This window comes from Camponotus vicinus, unplaced genomic scaffold, assembly GCF_025532165.1.
Source record: "Camponotus vicinus isolate PSW18456_S1 unplaced genomic scaffold, iyCamVici1.0 SCAF_8, whole genome shotgun sequence".
Classification (NCBI taxonomy): domain Eukaryota; kingdom Metazoa; phylum Arthropoda; class Insecta; order Hymenoptera; family Formicidae; genus Camponotus; species Camponotus vicinus.
In genome coordinates, this window is record NW_028141980.1 from 8,617,470 (window position 1) to 8,639,954 (window position 22,485).

Below are 22,485 nucleotides of genomic sequence, written 5' to 3' on the forward strand. Positions count from 1 at the left end.
TATTTATAGAGTAAAAGTCACAAATATAACTTTGCTCATTTAACTATGATGACACAGAAATGTTTATGTTAAATTTTTCATATTGTTTCTAGCTATTAAATATTACTATTTTTTTAAAACATAATATTAATATCTAAAAGTCACTTCACTAAGCCGTCGAAAAATTGTGTATGGAAATTTCTTTCTTTACACACATGTTCTTATAGAATTATTAACTACTTATTATATTTATAAGCACTTTTTTTAAATTTTATATCTTAATCCTTTCCCTACTGTGTTAATAATCTAGAACAATATTTTTTGTGGCAATCTCTTCTCTTTTCTCTCTTTTTCAAGTATATATGTATATATGTATGAATTTTTATGCGCGCTTTTATATGCGTACAAATATATACAAGGTGTCCCATTTTAAATATTAAAAAAATGTTTCAAATAAAAGTTGTATGGCTTAAAGGGGGCCATCAGATGGTGGCAATGATTTGACCTTGGAGAGTCACTTGAAGGTCACGTGGAGGTCACCGTCAATTTCTTAAATGGAACCCCCTATTTTTTATTGCATATTCTTGTAGCTTATCTCGAGGGCTTTCCAAAACACTATAATAAAATATTTTTTCCTCAAGTACTTTTTGAGTTATAAGGCTTGAAATCATTTCTTAATTTTACCTTCACGTGATCTTCAAATGACTCTCCAAGGTCAAATCATTGCCACCATCTGATGGCCCCTTTCAAACCATACAACTTTTGTTTGAAACATTTTTTTATTTAACGCACCGTTTCGGAGATATTTGAGCGTATTATTTAAAATGGGACACCCAGTATATATATACATATACACTACGTGTATTTTCTTTGTGGCAATTTTAGTAATCGCGAAAAATATTGATTACAAAATTGTACCATCATGTAAAAAGGTTCATATTTTCATATTCAAATTCGGAATCATGAGGCACATGGTATTTTTCTACTTATCTTTATATAAACATATATAAATAAATTGAAAAATAAAATAATATTTTATTATAATTATATGTATAGTCATTGTTAAATTAGCACATCTTCTTGTGTTAGTAGAAAGATATTAAGTTATTGCATCTGAATTTTTAGATTTTGATATTTTTGAAGATTTGCTTTGCAAAAGATGACATGCAAATATAGATTGTTTGAGAAATAGCATTTCTTTTTAATTTAAAATTTGAATTTTTTTATCATAAAGGTGGTTTTCGATTCGAATAGTAATAACTGGTTAGTGGACAATGGCTGATATATTATGCACTTTTTAAAATAATAAAATAATCAATAAATACTAAAAGAAATTGGATCAAAAAAGTAGGAAATTTAAAGATTGGCACTAATCAATTGAAAAAATATAGTATTCCCACATGACACATCTACAAAAGATCTATCAAAAACTAAGCTCATCGATCAAAATCTTATCTCACTTCATATTCATTAAATCATATTCATTATCATATTAAATTACTTATCAAGTGATTACCATTTCTTTGAACAATTTTAACCAACTTTTAATGAGAAAATTCTTTACTAATTATAAGAAACGCTTTGGAATAAACATAAACTCTGATCAATGTAAACAAATTACAAATGCGTCGAGTTATCTGTCTCTTATTTCGATTAATTCCATCAAGTATTGATCAAGTTAAAATACAATATAAAAGATTAAAATGTAAAATGACATTCTTTTATGGACAACCAACTCTGTGATATTAAGATAAAAAATAATTCTATATGGATGATTATGCACAAGCAACAAACAATATAAAAGAGAAAAGTTAAAATTCATGTCTATTAATACATGAGCTTAGCGCAAGACACTACCGTATCTCTTGATGTGAAAGCATATTCTAATTCAGTAAGGAGAGGATTATAGCATACATTTCTAGAATCACAGTAAATGTATTAAATATTTCAACTTTTGTAGATGAAATGACAACTTCAGATGTTATATGCTTAAAAATTTAGACGTTCATGAAAACTACTTCAGAAATGGGAAGAACACAATATAACATGGTGATAGGCACACCAATAATTGGCAAAATGCTTAAATCTTCTATTTCTGGTCTATGGTGATTTGTTATTATCCATTGCTGATTCACACATCCATGTGAATCTTTTTGATCCAACATCTCAATAATTAATATATTACATAATACACTGTATATATTATTATTATTATTATTACTATTATTATTATTATTATTATTATTGTAATACTAGGCGCACACCGTACCGATTTAAAAACGCTAGAACAACATTCTAATGTAATGAGAAATATGATAAGAGGACAACAATCAACAGATGTAAAAACAAAGGCCAGAACAAGTATTATTGGTTGAGGCCAATTTTCTTTTCACTTCACATAGCACTGTTATATGCTATATCAAGTTTAAATGTGAAAATTCTCTTGGTGTTAAAAATTAGGTTACCATCCCATCGCGGAAGTAACACGAGAACCTACCGTAAAATCTTTGTATTGGGAAAAGACGCATATCTGAAAAGTTTACAACATTAGGAAATTTATCAAATTCTTTAAAAACCAAAATTACAGACAAAATTCTTTACAAACCTTATCTTTCAGTCGTTGACAAAGTTGTAGTGCAATAGTAAGTAATACAAGAGCGTCATTTAGCCATGGCACGCTGCATTCCGCTTGTTGGGTTTCATATTTGACACTGCCATGAGCATTCTCTAACTGATAAATAGCTAAAACCAGTTTGTAGCTTTGAATGTAAAAGCTAATGGCCAAATTTTCTGGAAGGTTTGGATTAAGAGATTTCTGTGAACAAAAAGTTTTTTATTTCCATTAACACAGTTGCATTAAACTTGTTCATTGCAGAAGAAAGTAATACGCACCATATTTCGACTCTTAATAAGATCATCAATTGTCTTTTTTCTAGGAACAATTAAACTAGTCCTGCTTCTCTGAAGGCAACCCAAAATATTGCCTAGTACATGCATGACTTCGTCTGAGGTTTTAAAAAGATAATGTCTGTCTACATTATCTATATGAGCAATGCCTTGCTGTAAATGATTAGCAGCATCTTGAATTTGCTGTAACTTCCATGGATGTTCATTCTGAATACTCGTCCTCATATTAATATTCTGTTGTCGTTGTACTTTAAAATTCACTTCCTATAAACATAGTTTTTTTCAATAAAATAACAAATATACAATTATAATTTTAATGCATTATAACATGCATTATATCAATCTTAGTCATAATTTCAACAATACATTAAACTCTTTACCGCATTTGTAATACTGTCGCCTGTCAAGACGGCAACACATTTGACTTGGTCATGTGGGGCTGCAAAGACAAATCTGTCAGTTTTATTATGCTGATCATTACCAAAGAGCGCCAGTGGAAATCGCTGAGCACACTCCTTGAAATGAGAATATATATAATTGATATGTATTACAATTCAATTTCTCTTAATAGTAATTATACTATAGACCCACTTAGTCAATTAATATAGACCAGGTGGAAATACTGGTCCTCTATTGTTTATACGCACCATCAAGATATTTCGGAGCTGCGACAACGAGGAGTGCACTTCCTCGTGGAGCACCCACTCAAACTCCATTTGCTGAAAACAAGATTAACAACGTATTACACATCGATTCCAACGAAATTCTCGGCACAGGACAAATCATCGAGGAAACGTCAAATGATATAACCTCAAGCTTCGTTTCTCAGCAACGAGCTAGTGAAACGATAGATGATTAATTTGACAGTGTGTACGAACCCATCTGAACTCATGGCTATAGAGACGGCGCGCAAGGCTGTCTAAGTGATTAGATAAATGTTAAGTAAAAGTAAATAGCTTACGAGATTGTGCGCCTCCTCCTTCTCGCAGTCTGCCATTTTTCAACTGGCGTCTGGCTGGCTCGGTCTGGTGCGTCTGGTGCGTCTGGTGTGTCTGGTGTCTCCACTAATTCACTTGTCGACGGAGTTGCACCATGAGTATGTAATCTCATATGTATATACATATGTATACGTCAGATTGCCAGCAATTGTCGGCAAAAATCGAGCGGACTTTGTCCATTTAAATCGAACAGCGAAACGCTTGTATCGATATTTAAATGATCTTTTTCCACTTTTTAATTGTTTTATTTTGATTGTTTAGATCAACTTATTAACAGGATTAACATCATTATCTTTGCATCTGTAAATAAAAGATGTATATTTTTGAAAAGATGTATATTTTTTTATTTTTTTACTTATTTTATATGTAGATTAGTCCGAAAAAAATTATTAAACGCGAAACAATTTATATTAATAGCATATATTATTATAATATGAATATAAATATATAAATATAAATATATACAAATTATTTTAAATATGAAAACAATAAAATTATTATTATTATTATTATTATTATTTATGAGAAATAGAAAAATAAAAATAAGTTTAGTCTACCGTTTGAAAATGGTAGACTTCAGAATAGCAAATGCTTTACAAACTTTGGTTGTTTGTGGAGTTGATTTGAATTATGTAAGATATCTTGTTGTTTCTTCCCTCTCCCTTTTTCCCTCTAGATAAAGATGAATGTCATCCTGATAACCCAAGCTATTTATTAAATCAATGGCTCCACGAGTCGGTTAGTAACAATTGACAATATGTCACGTGTGTTGTTAACAAGTCGTTGTCGCGTTCTCCAATTCCAGACGACGACGAGATACCTGGTGACCGATCCAAGATACGGATTTTTAAAACAATTAGGTATCACCGTCGAAAATCCTGGACTCTACGACGGAAGATGGGGTGGCTCCGGCAAGGTATGTGATCTACGAATTGCGTAGATACATAGATCTTATCTTTTCTTATCGATAATGGTAGACTGATTCGTACATTGTGGAAAAAACCGGAGAGAGTTTTAAACAAAAATAAATATAAATTACATTGTATATAATACAATAATATATACATCATCGCTGAAAATAATTTTATATACATATTTACAATGAAATGTAGATGTTTTTTTTTTTTAATATAGTTGATAGAATCGATATCACCAGTAAATGGCAAGGTGATTGCGAAGATTCGGGAGTCCACGCCACAAGAAGCTAGCAATACTATCACGGAAGCGCGTAAAGCATGGCCGCAATGGACATCTATCCCGGCACCAGCGAGAGGAGATATTGTCCGGCAAATAGGCGACGAACTCAGGAGAAATTTGAAGCCGCTAGGATGCTTGGTCTCCTTGGAAATGGGTAACTAAATTATTTTTTAACGAAAACTCACTTTGACAGCCTGTATAATTAATTAAATTGTGTGTATATACAGTAAAGTTTATTTGTAATTAATATATATGCAGGAAAGATATTACCGGAAGGTATAGGCGAGGTTCAGGAATTCATCGATATATGCGATTACGCGGTCGGATTGTCGCGAATGCTACCCGGCAGCCTATTTCCATCGGAGAGGAAGAATCATGCACTATTGGAGAAATGGAATTCTCTGGGTGTGATTGGCATTATCTCCGCGTTCAATTTCCCTATAGCGGTAAATGCGTAATCCTCAGCTTCTCGACTTCTCGCACTTTAAAAATTTTTACACCGATTTGTCTGATTTGCTTCAGGTGTATGGCTGGAATAGCGCTATCGCCATGGTCTGCGGTAACACCATCGTTTGGAAAGGAGCGCCGAGTACATCTCTGGTGTCCATCGCAACCACTAAGATAATCGCGGATGTCTTGGAGCGCAATGGTATCCCGGGTTCTGTCGCATCCTTGATCACAGGTGGATCGAATGTCGGGGAGACTCTAGTGAATGATAAACGGTCAGTTTAAATTTAAATTCATTACATGTTATAGCATCGCGCGGAAACCGTAACAATCTGGTATTACTACAGGGTTCCTCTTATTTCGTTTACCGGAAGTACAAACGTAGGGAGACAAGTGGCACTCAAAGTTCAGCAGAGATTCGGGAAATCCCTGCTGGAGCTTGGCGGTAACAATGCATTGATCGGTACATATATCTCCTCGATGAAATAATCAATTCTTTGTGTGCATTAATACATGTGTACGTAATTGTTCCTCTTCTGTCGACAGTTGCACAAGATGCGGATTTAGAGATGGCAGTGAGAGCAGCAGTCTTTTCATGCGTTGGAACAGCTGGACAAAGATGTACCTCAACCAGAAGATTAATATTGCACAAAAAAGTAAAGAACGAATTCTTAGGTAAGTATGATTCGCGATAAATAATGTAAATAGAAGAAATATCTCCATGCAAAATATAACGTTGTTTGTAAAATTTTTAGGAAAATTAAAAACGGCATATAACAGTATACTAAAACGGGTCGGAGATCCGTTGGAGGACGGAGTGTTGTACGGACCGTTGCATAATCAACAAGCAGTCGACAAATACAAGGTATACGCAATAGTTCCAATATCATTCAAATAAAGTATTAAATCGAGCAAAAAAAGTTCGTTTTTTCTCTTTGATTAACTGAATACTTTTGATTGCAGACAGCAATTGAGAAAGCTGTGAAAGCCGGTGGCACGATAGAGTTCGGTGGAAAGCAAATACAACGACCCGGTTTCTATGTCGAGCCGACAATCATCTCGGGTCTATCAGCCGAAGCGGAGGTGGTGCAGCAAGAAACTTTCGCTCCGATCGTTTATGTCATGGAGGCAAATTCTCTAGAACAGGCTATCGATCTTAACAATGGTGTGGAGCAAGGATTGAGCAGTAGTCTCTTTACTAAAAGCATCGGAAATATATTTCAGGTAAGTATATAACTAACATGTGTAAATATACGTGCATGTTTACACGGTCAAGTATATGATCGGATTAACTTATCGAATTTCACGCAGTGGATCGGCCCTCACGGATCAGATTGTGGCATAGTCAACGTCAACATAGGCACTAGCGGCGCCGAGATAGGTGGTGCATTTGGCGGCGAGAAGGCTACAGGCGGTGGTCGCGAGAGCGGAAGCGATGCGTGGAAACATTACATGCGACGCGCGACAATCACGATCAATCACGGGAACGAACTTCCTCTGGCTCAGGGCATCAAGTTCGAATAAATTGAATGAGCGTTGATCTCGAAAAAAAAATATCAGCGCTTCAATTCAAATCGTATGAAATCCACTTGTATGTCAACGGAAGCTTTCTTGTGGAATTTGTAAGCCCTCGGTAGATCGTATCTAAGTTCCGCTATCACCTTTCCTTCCGCGCCGAGCTGTGCCGCCTTCGAGAGAACGTAATCTCGCGTGCTGCTCTTGTGCAGCGAATAAACTACGTTGGACGAAAGTTTCATTGCCACCTCGAGAAATTTCATGTCGGTGCCGGCATTATTTTTAGTGCCAAAAGGTGGATTCATTATAACAGTATCAAAGCACTTTTCAAATTTTCCTACAACATAGCAGACATTGCGTTATATATATCTTTGTACTTTTAATAAATACAAGTAAAGAAAATTTATATGCATACCTGGTAAATATTGCAGCACATCACATTGAACAATTTCGACAAAGAGTTCTATGTCACTGCAATTTCTATATTGTATGTCGATTGCATCCGAATCTATTTCAAATCCAACTACGTATTGAGCGCCAAGCATTTTAGCACCCAGTGATAATATACCACATCCAGAGCCCAAATCTGCTACGCTTTTACCTTCTATATCGTTAAATTGCGATTGCGCAGTGTACAACATATGTGAGGCAATGTGTGCGCTAGTGGCATATTGCTCGAGTAAGATTTTTGGCTTTTCAAACACATCCATTTGTTGAAGATACTCTTCTAATTGACGAAGTCGAAGACTAGCCATTATCTCTTCAAAAACTGTCAGTTGCAATTTTTCTCCACAGAAGTTTATCCAACAAGTACTTATAAAAATGATTCCAGTTCAATAATTCTCTTTCATTAATATTATTTACATACAGTCTTTAGTAATATTTAGTACTATTTATATACATTTGAATATCTTTACAAATAGTAATTCATTTACTATCAAATCTAGGGAGAACTGGTAATATCAGATTTCCAAAAGAAGAATCCTGCGTCACAAAGTAACCGAATGAGGCTGCGTGTGCGTTGTGCAAAGCTGCTCTTTGAGATGCACTCATCGCAACACCATCATTAGATTGTATCGCAGGCTATTAATAAAGATACATGTCATCGAGCTGAAGTTAGAGATAACAAAGATTGTCTTTGATTAAATAGGTATATACTCACTACATTTGATACAGAACCAGTTGATGAAACACCCAATGATGAGTTTAAAGTCGGTGCAACTCCTTGCTTTAACAGCATCTGCTTTTTCAATTGTAGCTCTTCTAAGATCTTCCTATTTTGTAATTCTATGAAAAAAGCAAAATGAAAATATTCTAGTGTGCACTAAGTGATATAAAAAAATATATATATTCTGCATATACTTGTGTCAAGATTACCTCTCGAGTTCGATTGCGAAAAAGCCATGAAATTTACATAAGTAATTCAACGTTTGGTAAATATCAAGTTAGTATAGTGATTATATTTACGAGGATTATCCCAGATTATATCGTTATTTATTAAATATTAACCTCTTTGAATATTTTTCGAGAAAGATCATTAACCTATCAAAAATCAGATGGTATACTCAATGAATTTAAAGGTCTGTACACACACATACACGTACGTAAATCTGCATAATTTTACGAGGTATAGAAAAATCGAAAAATCAAGTATCTAATATTGCCGCATTATTTATATTAGATGCATGAGACAAATTGATTTTTTTGCATTGTTACTAAATAAAATCTGCTGAATAGAATTTCGGACGCGCGCTTCTTTCATTAAATATCGATCGGTAAAAAACCTAGAATTCTCATGATACGACAGAGAGATGACTAGCCGCGCCATCTATCGTTGGATCGTTGGAATCACTTTAAATGATTTTAAGTCCCTCCGCCAGAGGGCGCGGAGGTTCCCGCGGCGGTCGGGGATGACGCGCCGAGCGGTGGCGTCGGCGGCGGCGCCGGCGCATGCGCCGGAAATGCGCAGACGCCACCTCGCGGGGCCCAGTCCGATCGCAGAAGTGATCCCGAGGTGTTCGTCGATAGTCGCGCTTGCCCGGTTTTCACGCGTATAAATTTCGCCTCGTCGCCTCAGGCCTCGTCGTCCATCCCCCTCTGTTGCTGCTGCTCCGTGAAACAGAAGTGAGTATCCGCGAGAGTACTCGGCGCGGGGGCGAGAGAAAAGCGCCGCGTATCCTCCTTGGACGAGTTCGCGGCGGCCGAGAAGCGGCCGACGGCGGCCCCGACTGGGTGACGGGTTCTGGCAAAATGGCCGCGCGCGATCTACAACAAACGCGATTACGAGCGTATCGCGCGTTCGCTCGACCGACTCTCGTCGCCGCGTATCATTTACGCGACGACGCAGCTTCCCGACGTCGCGACGAACGTCCGAACGTCACCGTCATCGTCATCCCGGCAGCCCGCGACGCGGTGGCTCTCGCTCCGGACGGGCCCTCGCGCGTCGCACGTCACCGAACGCGAATTGATTTTTTCGCCGCGACGAGGTGCGCGCCGTGACGATGGCGATCCGCGCCCTTGCCGCGTTTCGCGATCCTTCGGCAGGGATCTCCCGCGGCGCGTCCTTATCTTATCCGGGCGTTTCGAGCGAATGATACGCGAGCACTTTTGACAGACGACTCTGATAATGCGCGATCAGCTGTCATCGCGCGACTCCGTTCTCTCTTTCTTTCTCTCTCTCTCTCTCTCTCCCTGTCTTTCTCCTTCTGTTTCTACCTGTCGATCGAGCAATTAGCCCGAGACCTTTGCGATATTAATTACCGATGTCACTTCGTTCATGAATCGAGATTCGAAGAGATTTTTCGAGCAATCTTTTTCACAATCTTCACGTTTATCTCGCGCAATATTAGCGTAATGATATAAGAGCAGTTTCTCGGAATATCTTCAATTTCCTCAACTTTAAGATCTTATGTTGGAGTTCAATCGAAGTTGTTTCGACCTCGCAGGGTGGTCGATGCCACCATCGTCGGTCAATGCTTTTCCGGTCTACTACTCGCCCTGCGTACTGCATATTACGTATATTATTTATCGTTTTTTTTCTCAGTCATAGCTTAAATATCTTGCGACAAATTCACGATTCTGGACAAACGTAATTTTGTAGAAAGTGTTGATCTCTTGGCTCCTACTTCCGCGTTAGCTTTATCTTTTTTTATATTGTAATTGCCAAGAGTGTGCCTTGCTTAATTGCACGATCGATTGAATGAATCTTGCAATAGCTACACTATAATTAAATTGCGACGATTCGAACAAGAGATTCGGACTTTGATTGTCTCAAATTTCGCGCACGTTAATTAACTTGGAGTAGAATTAACGCAATATGACAAAAAAATTCGAGCTCGGTCGCGTCAAATTAATAAAAACTGAATTTCTCATTAAATTCGACCTTTATCTCATTTAAATAATCGACTGTAGTTGCCTTAAGGCTCTAAATAGATGTAAACCTTGATATGACCAAGATATGTACGTGGTTTTATTGGTGTGTCACGCGATGACAGTTCCTGTAACCGGTTTCCGTTAGACGGGGCTCTCTGTCGTGAAAGTTTAAGGATCGATTAGAGTGTATGATTTCAAGATAGACCGCTTTCCCTGCGTCAATAGCGGTCTAATCGATCGATTGATCTCTATTTATCAGATGGCATTTTTATGCGTCACCGTGTGTAAGTAAATTAATCGACAAGCCAGCGTAAAACAAATCGAAGTGTCTCGCGAGGTCAAGAAAGAGTCGACAGTCACTCACCTGGACCGATGATATAACAGAACGAAATTTAATACGATCGAAAGATCGATCAACAACGGTATAGAAAGCCCGTTGATTCAGTGATAAGAATTTACGATTGCGTCACGCGTTTTATGCAGCTTCTGTTACTTTACTACATATTTTCTTATTCAGGTATGTAAACAAACCATTTGGATAAAAATACAAAAAACTAGAGATCGCTACAATCGCTACAACATTTATTTCTCTTGAAATGAATTGCAAATTCAACGTGTGTAAAAATTGGAAAAAATTAATTTATTTATAAAAAATATTTGTTTACATAAGAAGAGAAATATGTGAGTAATTTATTGAAGTGAATAATTTATTGAAAAAATTACTCTTTAATAATTTTCGAAAAATTATTTGCGCGCGATTTATTGTTATAAAACTATATCATAATCTACGAAAAAGAAAAATAACAATGTTTTCGCGAAGATCTCTTATTTTTCGCCAAGAACTCTTGACCGCTCAGGATTGAACGGACAAAAAACTCCGGAAAGAATTCCTGTATATTATCGTGAACGTATTTGCAACAAGAATATCGTAAATTATGTGTATTTCTCATTTATATGCGGTTACTTTCAACTTTTCATCGGCGTCGCAACCGCGTCGCGTGTATTTATACGCAACGACGCGTGCAATCCAAGATTCTTTGTTTTTCGAACAAAGTATATCGTAATCTTGTATGATTAATACCATTATTCATATTTCAGTGAAAGATACGCATATTATCTTTATTTTTTTAATTATTTTTATTCCATTTTCATATATTTTTTTTCTCTAATATTTGTAACATTTTTTCCAAGATAAAATTATCTCCAAAAGATTAAATTATATATAATATATAATATTACATATCATACATATTATATATATAATATATAATATTACATTATATATATTAAATATATATATAATTAATTTATTAAAATTTTTATACAAATTCAGCAGTTGATTCAAATTTCAATTATATAATTTATAGAATTTTATATAATACGTTATCATTATTATTACACATATATCGAAACATCAGAAAGATCAAGGGGTTTTTCCGTATCTGTAACGTAGAGGCTACTTCTCGCTCCTCAATCTCGATCGCATAACACGCTGCTTAACGTTACAGCAATGTTGCCGTGAGGTAGAAAGAGGTCTGTTATGAATATTTAAATGCGCCGCAAGGCGAAAATATACGCCGCGACCGCCGCGTCGGAGGGAGAGGGGGTGTGGGTGGGGGTGGAAAGGGGTGGGCGGGCTGCCCTCGCGCGGTTTATCGATCACGGCGCATCGCGCGACGGATAACCATCGCCGTGGAAGCGTCGCGACGCCCTGCGCCGACGCGTGCCTTTACAGCCCCTCAAGGTCCTTCCTCCGGATTGTTTCCTTATTCGGGGAACTCGATTCACTTCGCATTTAGGTGGACAATTTGGAATCTTATCGAGCGCGATCCGTAAAAAATTATTTCACTATGCCTTTCGATATAATTATCGTATTGGAAGAAAAATTAAAATGTGTCAAGGCGCGAAAAAATTATTATTACTTGGCAGCTGTATACATATATTATGAACGCGCGACTAATCGTATCAATCGATTATTTTAATATTATAAAATTATTATATATATATTTAATTTAAAATTATTTATATGGTTTATATTTATAGTATTTTTTAACATAATTATTGTATCGAGAAGAAATTAAAATTTGTCATCGAAGCGTGAGAGATTTGTTATAGCGTCATCATTTCAACATATTATAAATGCAGGATTTAATTATAATTATATTATTCGATTATATTATCTCCATTGTTCTGTTATTAATCCAGATTATATCAATTTAATTTAAGTTAATACATCAGTTTTTATCGTTTCGAATAATATAATACAGAAAACCGAAAATCTGTAATATATATACTCCTGGACAAAATTAGCGCATAATTTTTTTTGCACTTTTTCTTTAAAAGTTGATATTTAAATTTCAATGAAAAGTTTTAAAGAAAAAGTGAAAAAAATGCGTTAATTTTGTTCAGCAGTATTCATATTTTTTCTTTTGAGAATTAAAAGAGAAGTTTTTTTCTTTTAAATATTCATGGCAGTCAAGTTACGTAGCTCACCCTATTGATTATTTTTCAGTAAAGAACAAAATATTCAAATTTAATTTTTTTCTACTTTTGCAGCAGATAACGCTCGACAATTGATATACTTTGAACACGGATAACTCATTTAGCGCCGTTGACTGTCGATACTTCCGATTCCGGGTAAAGCAACACCGCGACCGTGCTCCCATAAAAGCATTCCGTTATCGTAACGTCATCATCGTGATAGCGTGCTTCACTTTTCAAGCCTTCCCTTTCCCTTTCGTGCACCCTTGATGCAGCGCGATGAAAAAAGTGTTATCGATCCGGCAAAATCATGCCGTCTGAGCTTATCACGAAAGCGACCGCTTTCGTGCGAGCGACACGAAGCTCGGCTCCGAGGCGAGCGACACTGATTCAATCCACGCTGATTTCTCCCGCGCGCGACGATGGAAAGTAAAATAAACCACGCGACACATTGATTTCAGACATGTATATATTGCGCGCGTTATATCCGCGGAAATAGCTCTCACGAATCTATCGCCGTCTTAAAGTTTCCTTCCCCGCGATGAAAAAATACATAGGACTAATACAATGTATGGCCAGGTCATAGGAAATTAATAGGAATAAACTATGACAGCAGGTGAATCAGCTGTTCGCACGGAATTTTTTCTCTTGAAGTAATTGCGTATGATTGAGAAAAATATCGCAAGATTCTGATACATCAAAAAAACCTTTATTATTATACCTCGCTTTTTTGCATTAATATATCTTACAAAGTAATTTGTCAAGTTTTTTTTCCTGGAACAAATTATCAATTACAATTCAAATTTAATACTTCGCTTAATTTGAACGTTATACAATGACATATACAAAGATAAATTAAAACTACAAGTGCATATATGTAAACTCTGTGCACATATATCTAAGAATGATGCGTAACATAATTTCTGTCACAGGCGATGCCGATGACGCGGCACTGAAGTCGTTGAGAGGTGACTGGAAGACCCACTCGCGGCTCCGCGGAATCACCATCGAGGTATCCAGACGGGTCACACACCGAGGATCATGAAAATGGTGCTGTCTCAACGTCAGAGGGAGGAGCTGTAAGTCTCTCGATGAAACTCGTCTCTCGTCGATAATTTCGATCAGCGCTATCATTCGACGATCTCCACGTTTCCGCGCACATTTGACGCACGCCAGGCTCCCCTATTCTCTTCTGGAAATGCGTTCTACATCTACGTCTCTTTCTACGTCCGCGGGGGTGGTGCACGCGAACGCGTGCTGCAGTCCGGGAACGGATCAATCGAGGAAATACGCAAGGCTTCCCCTTCGTGTATCTCGCACCGCCTACGTACTATTTATCCACCTACGCTAAAATTCTCTCACAACATTCAACCTGCTTTTTATGTATTTTGCACAAATGGGATGCATATCGTTTCCACAATCTTTCTCTTCGCAGATACATTCCTAGAATGCATGAGAAAGAATTTCTGAAATCTCGCAATATTTATTTATTTATTTATTACATATATTTTAAAATACTTCTGATGACATTTTTTTTCTTCTTTTAGCTAAATATACCTAGGAAATCTTAAAATCTTCTCCAGGTACTAAAATTTATCAGAGAAAATCTCTCATTGTTCTATTATTTAAATATTCTGTAATTTGTAAACAAACAAAATACACATTATACCTCACTATTATGCATACTAGGAATGTCATTACATTACTATGCGATAATCTGTCGAGCTACCTTGGCATCGTTAATTGGCATTGGGTGTTAATAAGCAAACTATGTAATTAGTTCGTTCTATTTTGCATAATCGTGGGCGCATAAACCGCGTGGGAGACGCTCTTGAATTTTCCCATGCCTCCAGTCTTCGATTTCACGCAGGAGAGAAACCCGACGTGGACGTGAGTCATTCGAATAACGATCCGCGAGAGTTCTTCGGCTCTCGCGGGCACTCGCTCCGCGCGTGTGTGACTGTATTTCCTGTCCGAGCGCTGTCGTGCGAGAGAATCGAACGCCAATCGCTGTCATTATCTCGCCATGTCCCTAATTCATCCTTATCTCTCGACGCAACGCGCGTTTTTGCGCGACACTGATCATTTCTCTTCTCGTCCTCAATGTTGCACGGAATATTGAGGCAATCGAATCTCGCTTTCCTCTCGTCTAAATCGAGGAATATGTTTGAAACGTGCTTACGATAAGTATTGTTTGATATCAAAATTATAGAAATATACATTTCGTTGGTAAGATTCCGTGGAAATTATTATTAGAATTTATTTCTCGATTTTTTTCTTTCACTTGAAAGTATCGGAATTTCCACGGGAATCGAATTGCACGACCCTTCGAATCGTACTCTTGGATTATTCAAGCGACAATTTATAATTAATTCCGTTTTCGCCTTCCTTGTGTGAGCGCTCTACGTATACCACAACCCCACGACGATGCGTCGAGCATCGATCTCGTCCTCCGATCTATGCCAGTTAATTCTTATGACGCAAAATCTCTCGTCGATCCTGTTGGGGCGGGATGTTCGGGGGGATGACGGCCGGTGGTGAGGGTGTCCGTCGAGGGAGCACGCGCGTACCGCACGATCGATAGGACGAATCGGCGACGGTGGAACCTTTAGAGCGAAACGAGAAGGAGAACGAGAGAGGAACTGGCTCCCCCGCCAGCTGGCTAAGAGGGAGAGACCTCTCATCGATCAGCACAGGTGTCGGGTCGTCGCATCCATGTTGTTTTCCACCTTGGATTTAGATAGAACGCCCTCCGCGACCTCTCTCTAGAGGTTGCGCGTCTCTCATTTTCGGACTTCCTGTAAAATGATACGAGGGTGCACTAGAGAGAGGCAATTAGCGTTTATAACAGGGGAATTTTCGCCGGGTGGTTGCTTGTAGTTTTTCGTGTCGTGCGGATAGTCAGTATCCCATGTATATTATTCCGTAATATGAATTGACCTTTCAACCTTTAGATGTCTTTGTGAGATTCTCTTTAGATACTCCAGCTTTATCGAAGCTCTTTTATTATTTTCTTAAATTAGTTGTAAAGATAATTATGATATTTACAATATCGTCGCATATAGTACTAATATAAAAATAAATATAATAAATATTTCATATTTTTGAAAAAGTATACTGAAAGATTGTTATAAAATCTCAAAAGGCTAAGATAAGAAAAATTATTTTTGCTACATATTTGCACATCTCGAAATTAAATCTGATTATACATGTATATAATAGGAGAGGTTTGCAGGTTGAGGGAAATCAATTTGATATGCTTACTCGAAGCTTAAATAGCGAATTACAGCGTTTTACATTGATATCAGCGTCTATTTGTGCAAAGAATCAGAAGGAATAAATTACCTTCCATCTCATATTTCCCGTTTATTTTCATGTGAATCATCTTTAGATTAAGGAGCAAGGACATTATTTTAAAATATCATGGTTTGATCTACCCCTCGCAAAGAAAGAAACAAACTAAGCTGTTGTGTCTAAAGAAAAAACATCTAAAGGTTTTACCTCTATATCATTATATACAAGAGCATCTCTGAAAATGTCATTATATAATTTTTAATTTATATAACGAGAGGGGAGAGAAACGATCAGAAAATGACATGAGTTTAATTGATTGTTGTAAGTATTCATTTTCAAGAATTCATTTTTGGGAATTTTTAAAAAACGAAAAACTCAAGAAAGACATAACGAGACATAACTAAATGTCTTCTCGCCTTTACTTGCCCTCGATTATGAAGAAAAATATTTTCAGTCTCATCATCATTTGCAAATGAATCGTGAGTAAATATATCCTAAGTCTATAGTCCTAGATATTCCTAACAAAGCAAATTCCATCTGTAGCTCTGAATAAATTAAACCTCGTTCTCGTTCGTTTCTATCGATCATCGCTCGTATCGACGAAATGAATTTCGAATGCCGTGACTTTCGCACGGATACAGCCAGTTATAACGAATATCTAAACTCTACTTTCGTTTCTTATTTTTTTCAGAGAGAAACTTGGCTCGAGATCTTCCTCGTTTCCCATTTCATTCCCGCGTGAACTCGAGGAATTCGCAAGAAGAATTCAAGTAGCGGTGACGGGTCGCCTTCCGCCCTCACAATGAAAGCTACCTGTCTGCCTCTCTCGAATCATTCTTTGCCTACCTCCATACCTACAGCAAATAACATCTGCCGCTAGCATATTGTGCGTGTGTGATATAAAATTTCTCACACCGCGCTCTATAAGCTTCTTATGAATTTTTCACCTCTGTCATTATCCACCTTTGCGGATTCCTTCTTAATTTTCCGCAAATTACATATAATTAACTACGCAGATTGTGGCATTACGGTATGACTACAGCGTTCTAAATTTAGTACACTATAAGTTTCATAAATTATGAATTTTTTCTCCCGAAAAGTACGAAATTATTGATATATATATATATATATATATATATATATATATATATATATATATATATATTAAAGAGATTAATAAGAAAAGCTCTAAAAGATGAAGAAATAGTTCTAAATGCTATAAAAAACATCAATATATATATATATTGATGTTTTTTATAGCATTTAGAACTATTTCTTCATCTTTTAGAGCTTCTAATCTTCGGCTAAGTTATTGGAACTTTATTACTTGAGTCTATATTAGCTCAGTATCGATTGTGTAAAGAAAAGCCAACTCCTAATTTGTTCTAGTATCAGTTAATAGATAATCGTATTAGTTTATTCTTAAGTGATCCCAAGAGTGTTTTATAACATGATACTTTTAATTTATTATAAGAATTTTTCTATTGTCTGTCAAAAATTTTATATACGTTAAATACTTATACCTTTATCATATTTAATTTAACACAGTGAGATACAAAAATATATCAGTGGTTTTTATCATTATCTGCATTATTGCAATATATAAATACTTGTATTGTTCTCAAGAAACTTTTGAATCATGCTGTAGAGTCAGAATGGATTTTCTCTCATTCATTAGAATGAATGTCAAACCAGTTTAGTACATTGACACATGGTTCAGCGATTGCAACACTTCTCGTTAAGACAGGTTCGTTTTTCCCCTTTTTCTTTCGATTACATACGTTTAGAACGAGTCGCCCTTACGCGTCACGCGTTAATCGCAAAACAAAGATTGCGAGGCCCGCGAGCGATAATTTGCCATCATGTGGAGAAAAGTCAGGTGAATAGAGACGAATGGCCGACTCGAGGCCTTTCACCCTGGCATACAAGTTTGCCCGACTTTCAATCTCTTTCCCACGTATCCAACACTTGCCTTACGGCCTCTTCCCCCGTCTTCTATTGTGCCGGATCGCAGGTTTTATCCGACGTTTTATCTTTATCTCTACGTCATAAACAGGAGGCCGACGCCAACGCGAAACAATTGGAGATTAAAGCTATCGCGCTACATCTCTCTCTCTCTGTTATTTTCTTTTAATTCATTTGCAGCAGTACCTGGCGAGAAAGGGCATGTGAATGAGATCGACGCAAACGATAAAGTTTGACAAATTTTTTCGAGAGATTTTAATTATTTATTCGACTAATAAAAGAACAATTTATGAAAATAGAGAAGAAACAGTTACTTTTACACTTGACTTATAAATGCAAATTGATGCTTTCAGAAATAAGGCGATTGCGGACTATCTTAGCACTAATGGCTATCAAGATGCACTGGAGGCATTTAAAAAGGAAGCCGATATGCCAGGAGAAGTGGAGAGGAAGTACGGTGGTCTTTTGGAAAAGAAGTGGACTTCGGTCATACGATTGCAGAAGAAGGTATACAATTTTTTTCATTTAAGAAAATTGACAAAAATTCTCTCTTTCTTTCCCTTTTGATTCTATGCTATTGTCGCAAAAGGATTTATTCCTATTTATTGCTGAATTAGCTGAGTAACCTTTTGAATGACATATTGTAGGTAATGGAATTGGAATCTAAACTCTCCGAAGCTGAAAAAGAATTTATAGAAGGCGCACCGACGCGTGGTAAGAGATCACCGTCCGAATGGATACCGAGGCCGCCGGAAAAGTTCAGTTTGACCGGACACAGAGCCCCCATTAATAGAGTTATTTTCCATCCTGTTTTTAGTCTCATAGTATCAGCCAGCGAAGATGCCACCATTAAGGTGAGGGCAACTTACGTTTATCGCATTTCTCGAGAAACGTGTATTTTTTTACGCTTATTCTCTATCCTCTTCCTTAAAAGGTATGGGACTTCGAGAGCGGCGACTTTGAGAGAACGCTAAAAGGTCACACCGACAGCGTACAAGACATTGCGTTCGACGCCTCGGGCAAATTGCTCGCCTCCTGTAGCGCGGACATGTCCATCAAATTGTGGGATTTCCACCAGTCGTTCGCCTGCGTCAAGACCATGCACGGCCACGATCATAACGTCAACTCGGTCGCATTTGTGCCACAGGGTGACTTCGTAGTGAGCGCCTCTAGGGATAAGACTATCAAGATCTGGGAAGTAGCGACCGGCTACTGCGTGAAAACGCTCACCGGGCATAGAGAATGGGTGAGAATGGCACGAGTTAGCCCATGCGGCGAGCTCATCGCTAGCTGCTCAAACGATCAGACTGTACGAGTGTGGCACGTAGCCACGAAAGAGACAAAGGTAATTCGACGAGACATACATTTTTGTCCGTTTCTAGATAATTATAATACAATATTTATATTCGTAATAAAATCGTTCGATGTCAGGTCGAGTTTAGAGAACACGAACATGTAGTCGAATGCATTGCATGGGCGCCGGAAAGCGCGAGAGCGTCGATTAACGCGGCAGCCGGAGCGGATAACAAGGGCGCGCACGAGGGACCTTTCCTCGCGTCCGGCTCTCGGGATAAAACGATTCGCGTATGGGACGTCGCCGCCGGAGTGTGTCTCTTCACTCTCATTGGACACGACAACTGGGTGCGATGCATCGTCTTCCATCCTGGTGGCAAGTTTATCGTCAGCGCGTCCGACGATAAAACGCTGCGAGTCTGGGATACGCGCAACAAACGAGTGATGAAGACCCTCGAAGCGCACGTTCACTTCTGCACTTCTGTCGGTTTGTATATTTGTTCCTTACTACGCTCCTTGCGTTCTCAATTTGCAAAACATGCTTTATTTACGAGTAATTTTTTATTATTCTTATATAGATAAATGAAAGAGTTTATTCTCGATAATATTGTACTCACTTCTTGTAGATTTCCACAAAAATCATCCTTACGTTGTCACCGGGAGCGTTGATCAAACGGTGAAGATCTGGGAGTGCCGCTAGTCACCGAATTTTAGATTTTCCCTCAGACATCGCGAACGGAAGAGAACGGGAGTATGAAAATGAGAGAAAAGACGAACACGCGTCCATTTTAATGGAATCGGCCGAAAGAGTAAGCTGCTACAAAAGCTATCGTACATATGCTATTAATATTAATATTATTATTATTATACATAAACCACACACATAAACACGTATGATTAAGAACTCTTTAATTAATTTATAATAAAGTATAATTAGTGATTATATTACAATACATCGTTTTACGGCAATGAACTGCACTATTCGAGGAGAGTGAATCGAGAGACAGTCGTAAGGGTCAAATGATCGAGAGGACGCTCCCACGAGTTCGCATTACGGATTATCTACGAACGCGGAATAGATGGAGAGAGGGGAAAGGGAGGGGGGTATTAATGCCATATACAATTACAAGAGTTATATTCCTTTAGACAGTTGTGCAATTATAGGCATTATTTTGTACATAATACGTGTCTTTACGCAGCGTGAAATTCGATGTCGATGACGAGTATAACTCCTTTTTTTATTTTCTCTTATCCTCTCTTCGCAATCCTGTGCTTATACAATGTATCTGTTAAAGTATTACAACTGATCACACATACATGAAAAGGGAAAAAGAGAGAAGATCGTCCTCCTCGATTATGATCTTGCATAAGAGAAATCGAATCTCTTCAGTCCTCTATCGACGGTGGCAAAAATTTCGGCTGTGGTGTCCATCTTCGCGCAAACTATGTACACGACGGTCATTGAATTCGTTGTCATTTATATTCGCGCGCTCTCCTCGAGAGTTCTTCTAGAAAGAATAAAGAACGAAAAAGATGCTCCGCTCCTTCTTTACTCATATATAAATATATATATAAATATATATACACAAATATATAAACATATTACACGCATAGACGCGTATTGCTTTGTACTATGCAAAGTACCGAGCGTCAATGGTCTCGTCTAATGTCAACTCGCGCGTGTATTTGGATAGATATTGAGTTGTTATATATCATATGTCTGCCGCATTGATAAAAATTTATTTTACGGGACACACGTAATGTGTAACGTCGCAAATAAAATGACAATGGTATAGATAAAAAAAAACAGTATGCCAAAAAATTCTGTCTCTCAATCGGATAAATAAATATATTGTTACATGTCTAAACGTATAAATCAGATTCTTTTTTTCATCGAAATGCGTGTCCCTGCAATGTGAATTCCATTATACATTACATACATTTACGTATAATCGAATCTCATAAAGTCAAAAGACGTCAAATCGATGATCGAATTTTACAAACATATATATGCAGTGCTTCATATTTATTTATTTTCTCAAATAAAACACACACTTGTAGAGAATCGAGAGATTCTTATCTAATGAGACTTGAATAATCGAGACGAAAAATGGCGACAATGAAAAATAGACTTGTGTACTCGTGTACGTCCAAATTCACTGTGTATTATTAATAATGTTACAATAGACGCACAGCCGAATTTAGAGAGTACAACAATTGAAATTTAAAAATGTTCAAATAAAACGAAGAGAAGAGATGGGAAATGATTTAATGCAACGCATAATGCATCTAAAAGTTTGGCAGCATATAGTTCATTGCGTGGATCCCAAGTGAAGAAAGAGGTGTGTATTGGTACTAGTTGTATCTTTTAGTTTTAACTATTATTAGTGATAGCGCGCAGACATAATTTAGACGGTAGAAAGAAAATAAGAGAATAAACTTCAGAGAAACACAAAGTTAACGATTGATTGACCACACACACATACAAACACACATGCGTCCAATATTCAGGCAATCGATAAAGAGGAATAATCACACACGTGATATGAAAAATACGTGTAAATCATTAATCGATAATCGCTTAATTAAGATTGATTTTTCAAACATTTATTAATCGTCTTTTCCTACTGTTTCTCCCATGTTCAGCCTTCAGAGCCGAATATAAAACAAATACAAACCCCTGAGAAGAGATACCTCCTCAATTAATGTGGTACTAAATTATTTTGATGAATAATAAACAGAGTTGTCACTATAAGTTGTGTGAGATCGTATGTTACATATCATCACCTATGATTCGCATACTGGTTCTTAAAGCCCATTTCTTTTTCCGACATTTGCAGATTTCTCGTATTAATCTGCGTATATTAATCGAATGCGTAATATTTCTGTTAATTTTCGGCTAGAATTTCTGTAGTTCTCATCGAGCAGTAGATTTAAGAATTTTCCCAACTTTGCAATACGTATTAATCTACACGCATGACAGTATTTTATATAGTATAATAGGACAAAAATTATTAGAGCAATGTAGTATTGTAAG

The 22,485-nt window shown here is 37.1% G+C and overlaps 5 protein-coding genes across 8 annotated transcripts; 2 read left to right on the top strand and 3 right to left on the bottom strand.

Moving 5' to 3' along the window:
• Positions 1-1,243: 1,243 nt before the first annotated feature.
• On the bottom strand, positions 1,244-5,858 carry Rogdi (rogdi atypical leucine zipper). 3 transcript variants are annotated; one of them, XM_083105686.1, is made up of 7 exons: positions 4,486-5,858; positions 3,848-4,184; positions 3,534-3,605; positions 3,267-3,401; positions 2,872-3,150; positions 2,585-2,794; positions 1,244-2,509 (listed from the first exon to the last, which is right to left on the bottom strand). In XM_083105686.1, the coding sequence occupies exons 2-7, from the start codon at positions 3,881-3,883 to the stop codon at positions 2,441-2,443; spliced, it is 801 nt and encodes a 266-aa protein (XP_082961812.1). In that variant the 5' UTR covers positions 3,884-4,184; positions 4,486-5,858; the 3' UTR covers positions 1,244-2,440. The 3 variants fall into 3 exon arrangements, with proteins under 3 accessions (XP_082961812.1, XP_082961810.1, XP_082961813.1); XM_083105684.1 differs by having other exon boundaries at positions 4,442-5,858; XM_083105687.1 differs by lacking the exons at positions 3,848-4,184; positions 4,486-5,858 and adding an exon at positions 3,697-3,785.
• Aldh7a1 (aldehyde dehydrogenase 7 family member A1) lies at positions 3,964-7,466 on the top strand. Its single transcript, XM_083105681.1, has 11 exons — positions 3,964-3,982; positions 4,561-4,622; positions 4,690-4,800; positions 5,019-5,235; positions 5,340-5,527; positions 5,604-5,803; positions 5,876-5,991; positions 6,075-6,203; positions 6,284-6,393; positions 6,492-6,752; positions 6,840-7,466. Exons 1-11 carry the CDS (start codon positions 3,979-3,981, stop codon positions 7,050-7,052), a joined length of 1,611 nt encoding a protein of 536 aa, XP_082961807.1. The 5' UTR covers positions 3,964-3,978; the 3' UTR covers positions 7,053-7,466.
• On the bottom strand, positions 6,723-8,011 carry LOC145975314 (rRNA N(6)-adenosine-methyltransferase Mettl5-like). Its single transcript, XM_083105688.1, has 3 exons — positions 7,945-8,011; positions 7,459-7,856; positions 6,723-7,380 (listed from the first exon to the last, which is right to left on the bottom strand). The coding sequence occupies exons 2-3, from the start codon at positions 7,796-7,798 to the stop codon at positions 7,085-7,087; spliced, it is 636 nt and encodes a 211-aa protein (XP_082961814.1). The 5' UTR covers positions 7,799-7,856; positions 7,945-8,011; the 3' UTR covers positions 6,723-7,084.
• LOC145975316 (SOSS complex subunit C homolog) lies at positions 7,971-8,813 on the bottom strand. Its single transcript, XM_083105690.1, has 4 exons — positions 8,648-8,813; positions 8,421-8,585; positions 8,206-8,330; positions 7,971-8,126 (listed from the first exon to the last, which is right to left on the bottom strand). Exons 2-4 carry the CDS (start codon positions 8,446-8,448, stop codon positions 7,971-7,973), a joined length of 309 nt encoding a protein of 102 aa, XP_082961816.1. The 5' UTR covers positions 8,449-8,585; positions 8,648-8,813.
• Positions 8,814-9,012: 199 nt separating this feature from the next.
• Lis-1 (LisH and WD40 domain-containing Lis-1) lies at positions 9,013-22,203 on the top strand. 2 transcript variants are annotated; one of them, XM_083105683.1, is made up of 8 exons: positions 9,024-9,167; positions 10,675-10,932; positions 13,829-13,975; positions 18,509-18,662; positions 18,803-19,009; positions 19,090-19,500; positions 19,587-19,935; positions 20,075-22,203. In XM_083105683.1, exons 3-8 carry the CDS (start codon positions 13,938-13,940, stop codon positions 20,146-20,148), a joined length of 1,233 nt encoding a protein of 410 aa, XP_082961809.1. In that variant the 5' UTR covers positions 9,024-9,167; positions 10,675-10,932; positions 13,829-13,937; the 3' UTR covers positions 20,149-22,203. The 2 variants fall into 2 exon arrangements, with proteins under 2 accessions (XP_082961808.1, XP_082961809.1); XM_083105682.1 differs by lacking the exon at positions 10,675-10,932 and having other exon boundaries at positions 9,013-9,167.
• Positions 22,204-22,485: the final 282 nt, after the last annotated feature.

Excerpts from the sequence above, each read along its gene's own strand:
- Rogdi (XM_083105686.1), bottom strand. The coding sequence starts at position 3,883 with ATGGCAGACTGCGAGAAGGAGGAGGCGCACAATCTC. Across the intron at positions 3,151-3,266 it reads GCGACAGTATTACAAATGCG|GAAGTGAATTTTAAAGTACA; the intron begins GTAAAGAGTTTA and ends CTATGTTTATAG. Across the intron at positions 2,795-2,871 it reads TTATTAAGAGTCGAAATATG|AAATCTCTTAATCCAAACCT; the intron begins GTGCGTATTACT and ends TTTTGTTCACAG.
- Aldh7a1 (XM_083105681.1), top strand. Across the intron at positions 5,528-5,603 it reads CGTTCAATTTCCCTATAGCG|GTGTATGGCTGGAATAGCGC; the intron begins GTAAATGCGTAA and ends GATTTGCTTCAG. Across the intron at positions 6,394-6,491 it reads AAGCAGTCGACAAATACAAG|ACAGCAATTGAGAAAGCTGT; the intron begins GTATACGCAATA and ends TTTTGATTGCAG.
- LOC145975314 (XM_083105688.1), bottom strand. The coding sequence starts at position 7,798 with ATGGCTAGTCTTCGACTTCGTCAATTAGAAGAGTATCTTCAACAAATG. Across the intron at positions 7,381-7,458 it reads TGTGCTGCAATATTTACCAG|GAAAATTTGAAAAGTGCTTT; the intron begins GTATGCATATAA and ends GCTATGTTGTAG.
- LOC145975316 (XM_083105690.1), bottom strand. The coding sequence starts at position 8,448 with ATGGCTTTTTCGCAATCGAACTCGAGAG. Across the intron at positions 8,331-8,420 it reads TTCGCAATCGAACTCGAGAG|AATTACAAAATAGGAAGATC; the intron begins GTAATCTTGACA and ends CTTTTTTCATAG. Across the intron at positions 8,127-8,205 it reads CTGGTTCTGTATCAAATGTA|CCTGCGATACAATCTAATGA; the intron begins GTGAGTATATAC and ends CTTTATTAATAG.
- Lis-1 (XM_083105682.1), top strand. The coding sequence starts at position 13,938 with ATGAAAATGGTGCTGTCTCAACGTCAGAGGGAGGAGCT. Across the intron at positions 18,663-18,802 it reads TCATACGATTGCAGAAGAAG|GTAATGGAATTGGAATCTAA; the intron begins GTATACAATTTT and ends GACATATTGTAG. Across the intron at positions 19,936-20,074 it reads TCACTTCTGCACTTCTGTCG|ATTTCCACAAAAATCATCCT; the intron begins GTTTGTATATTT and ends CACTTCTTGTAG.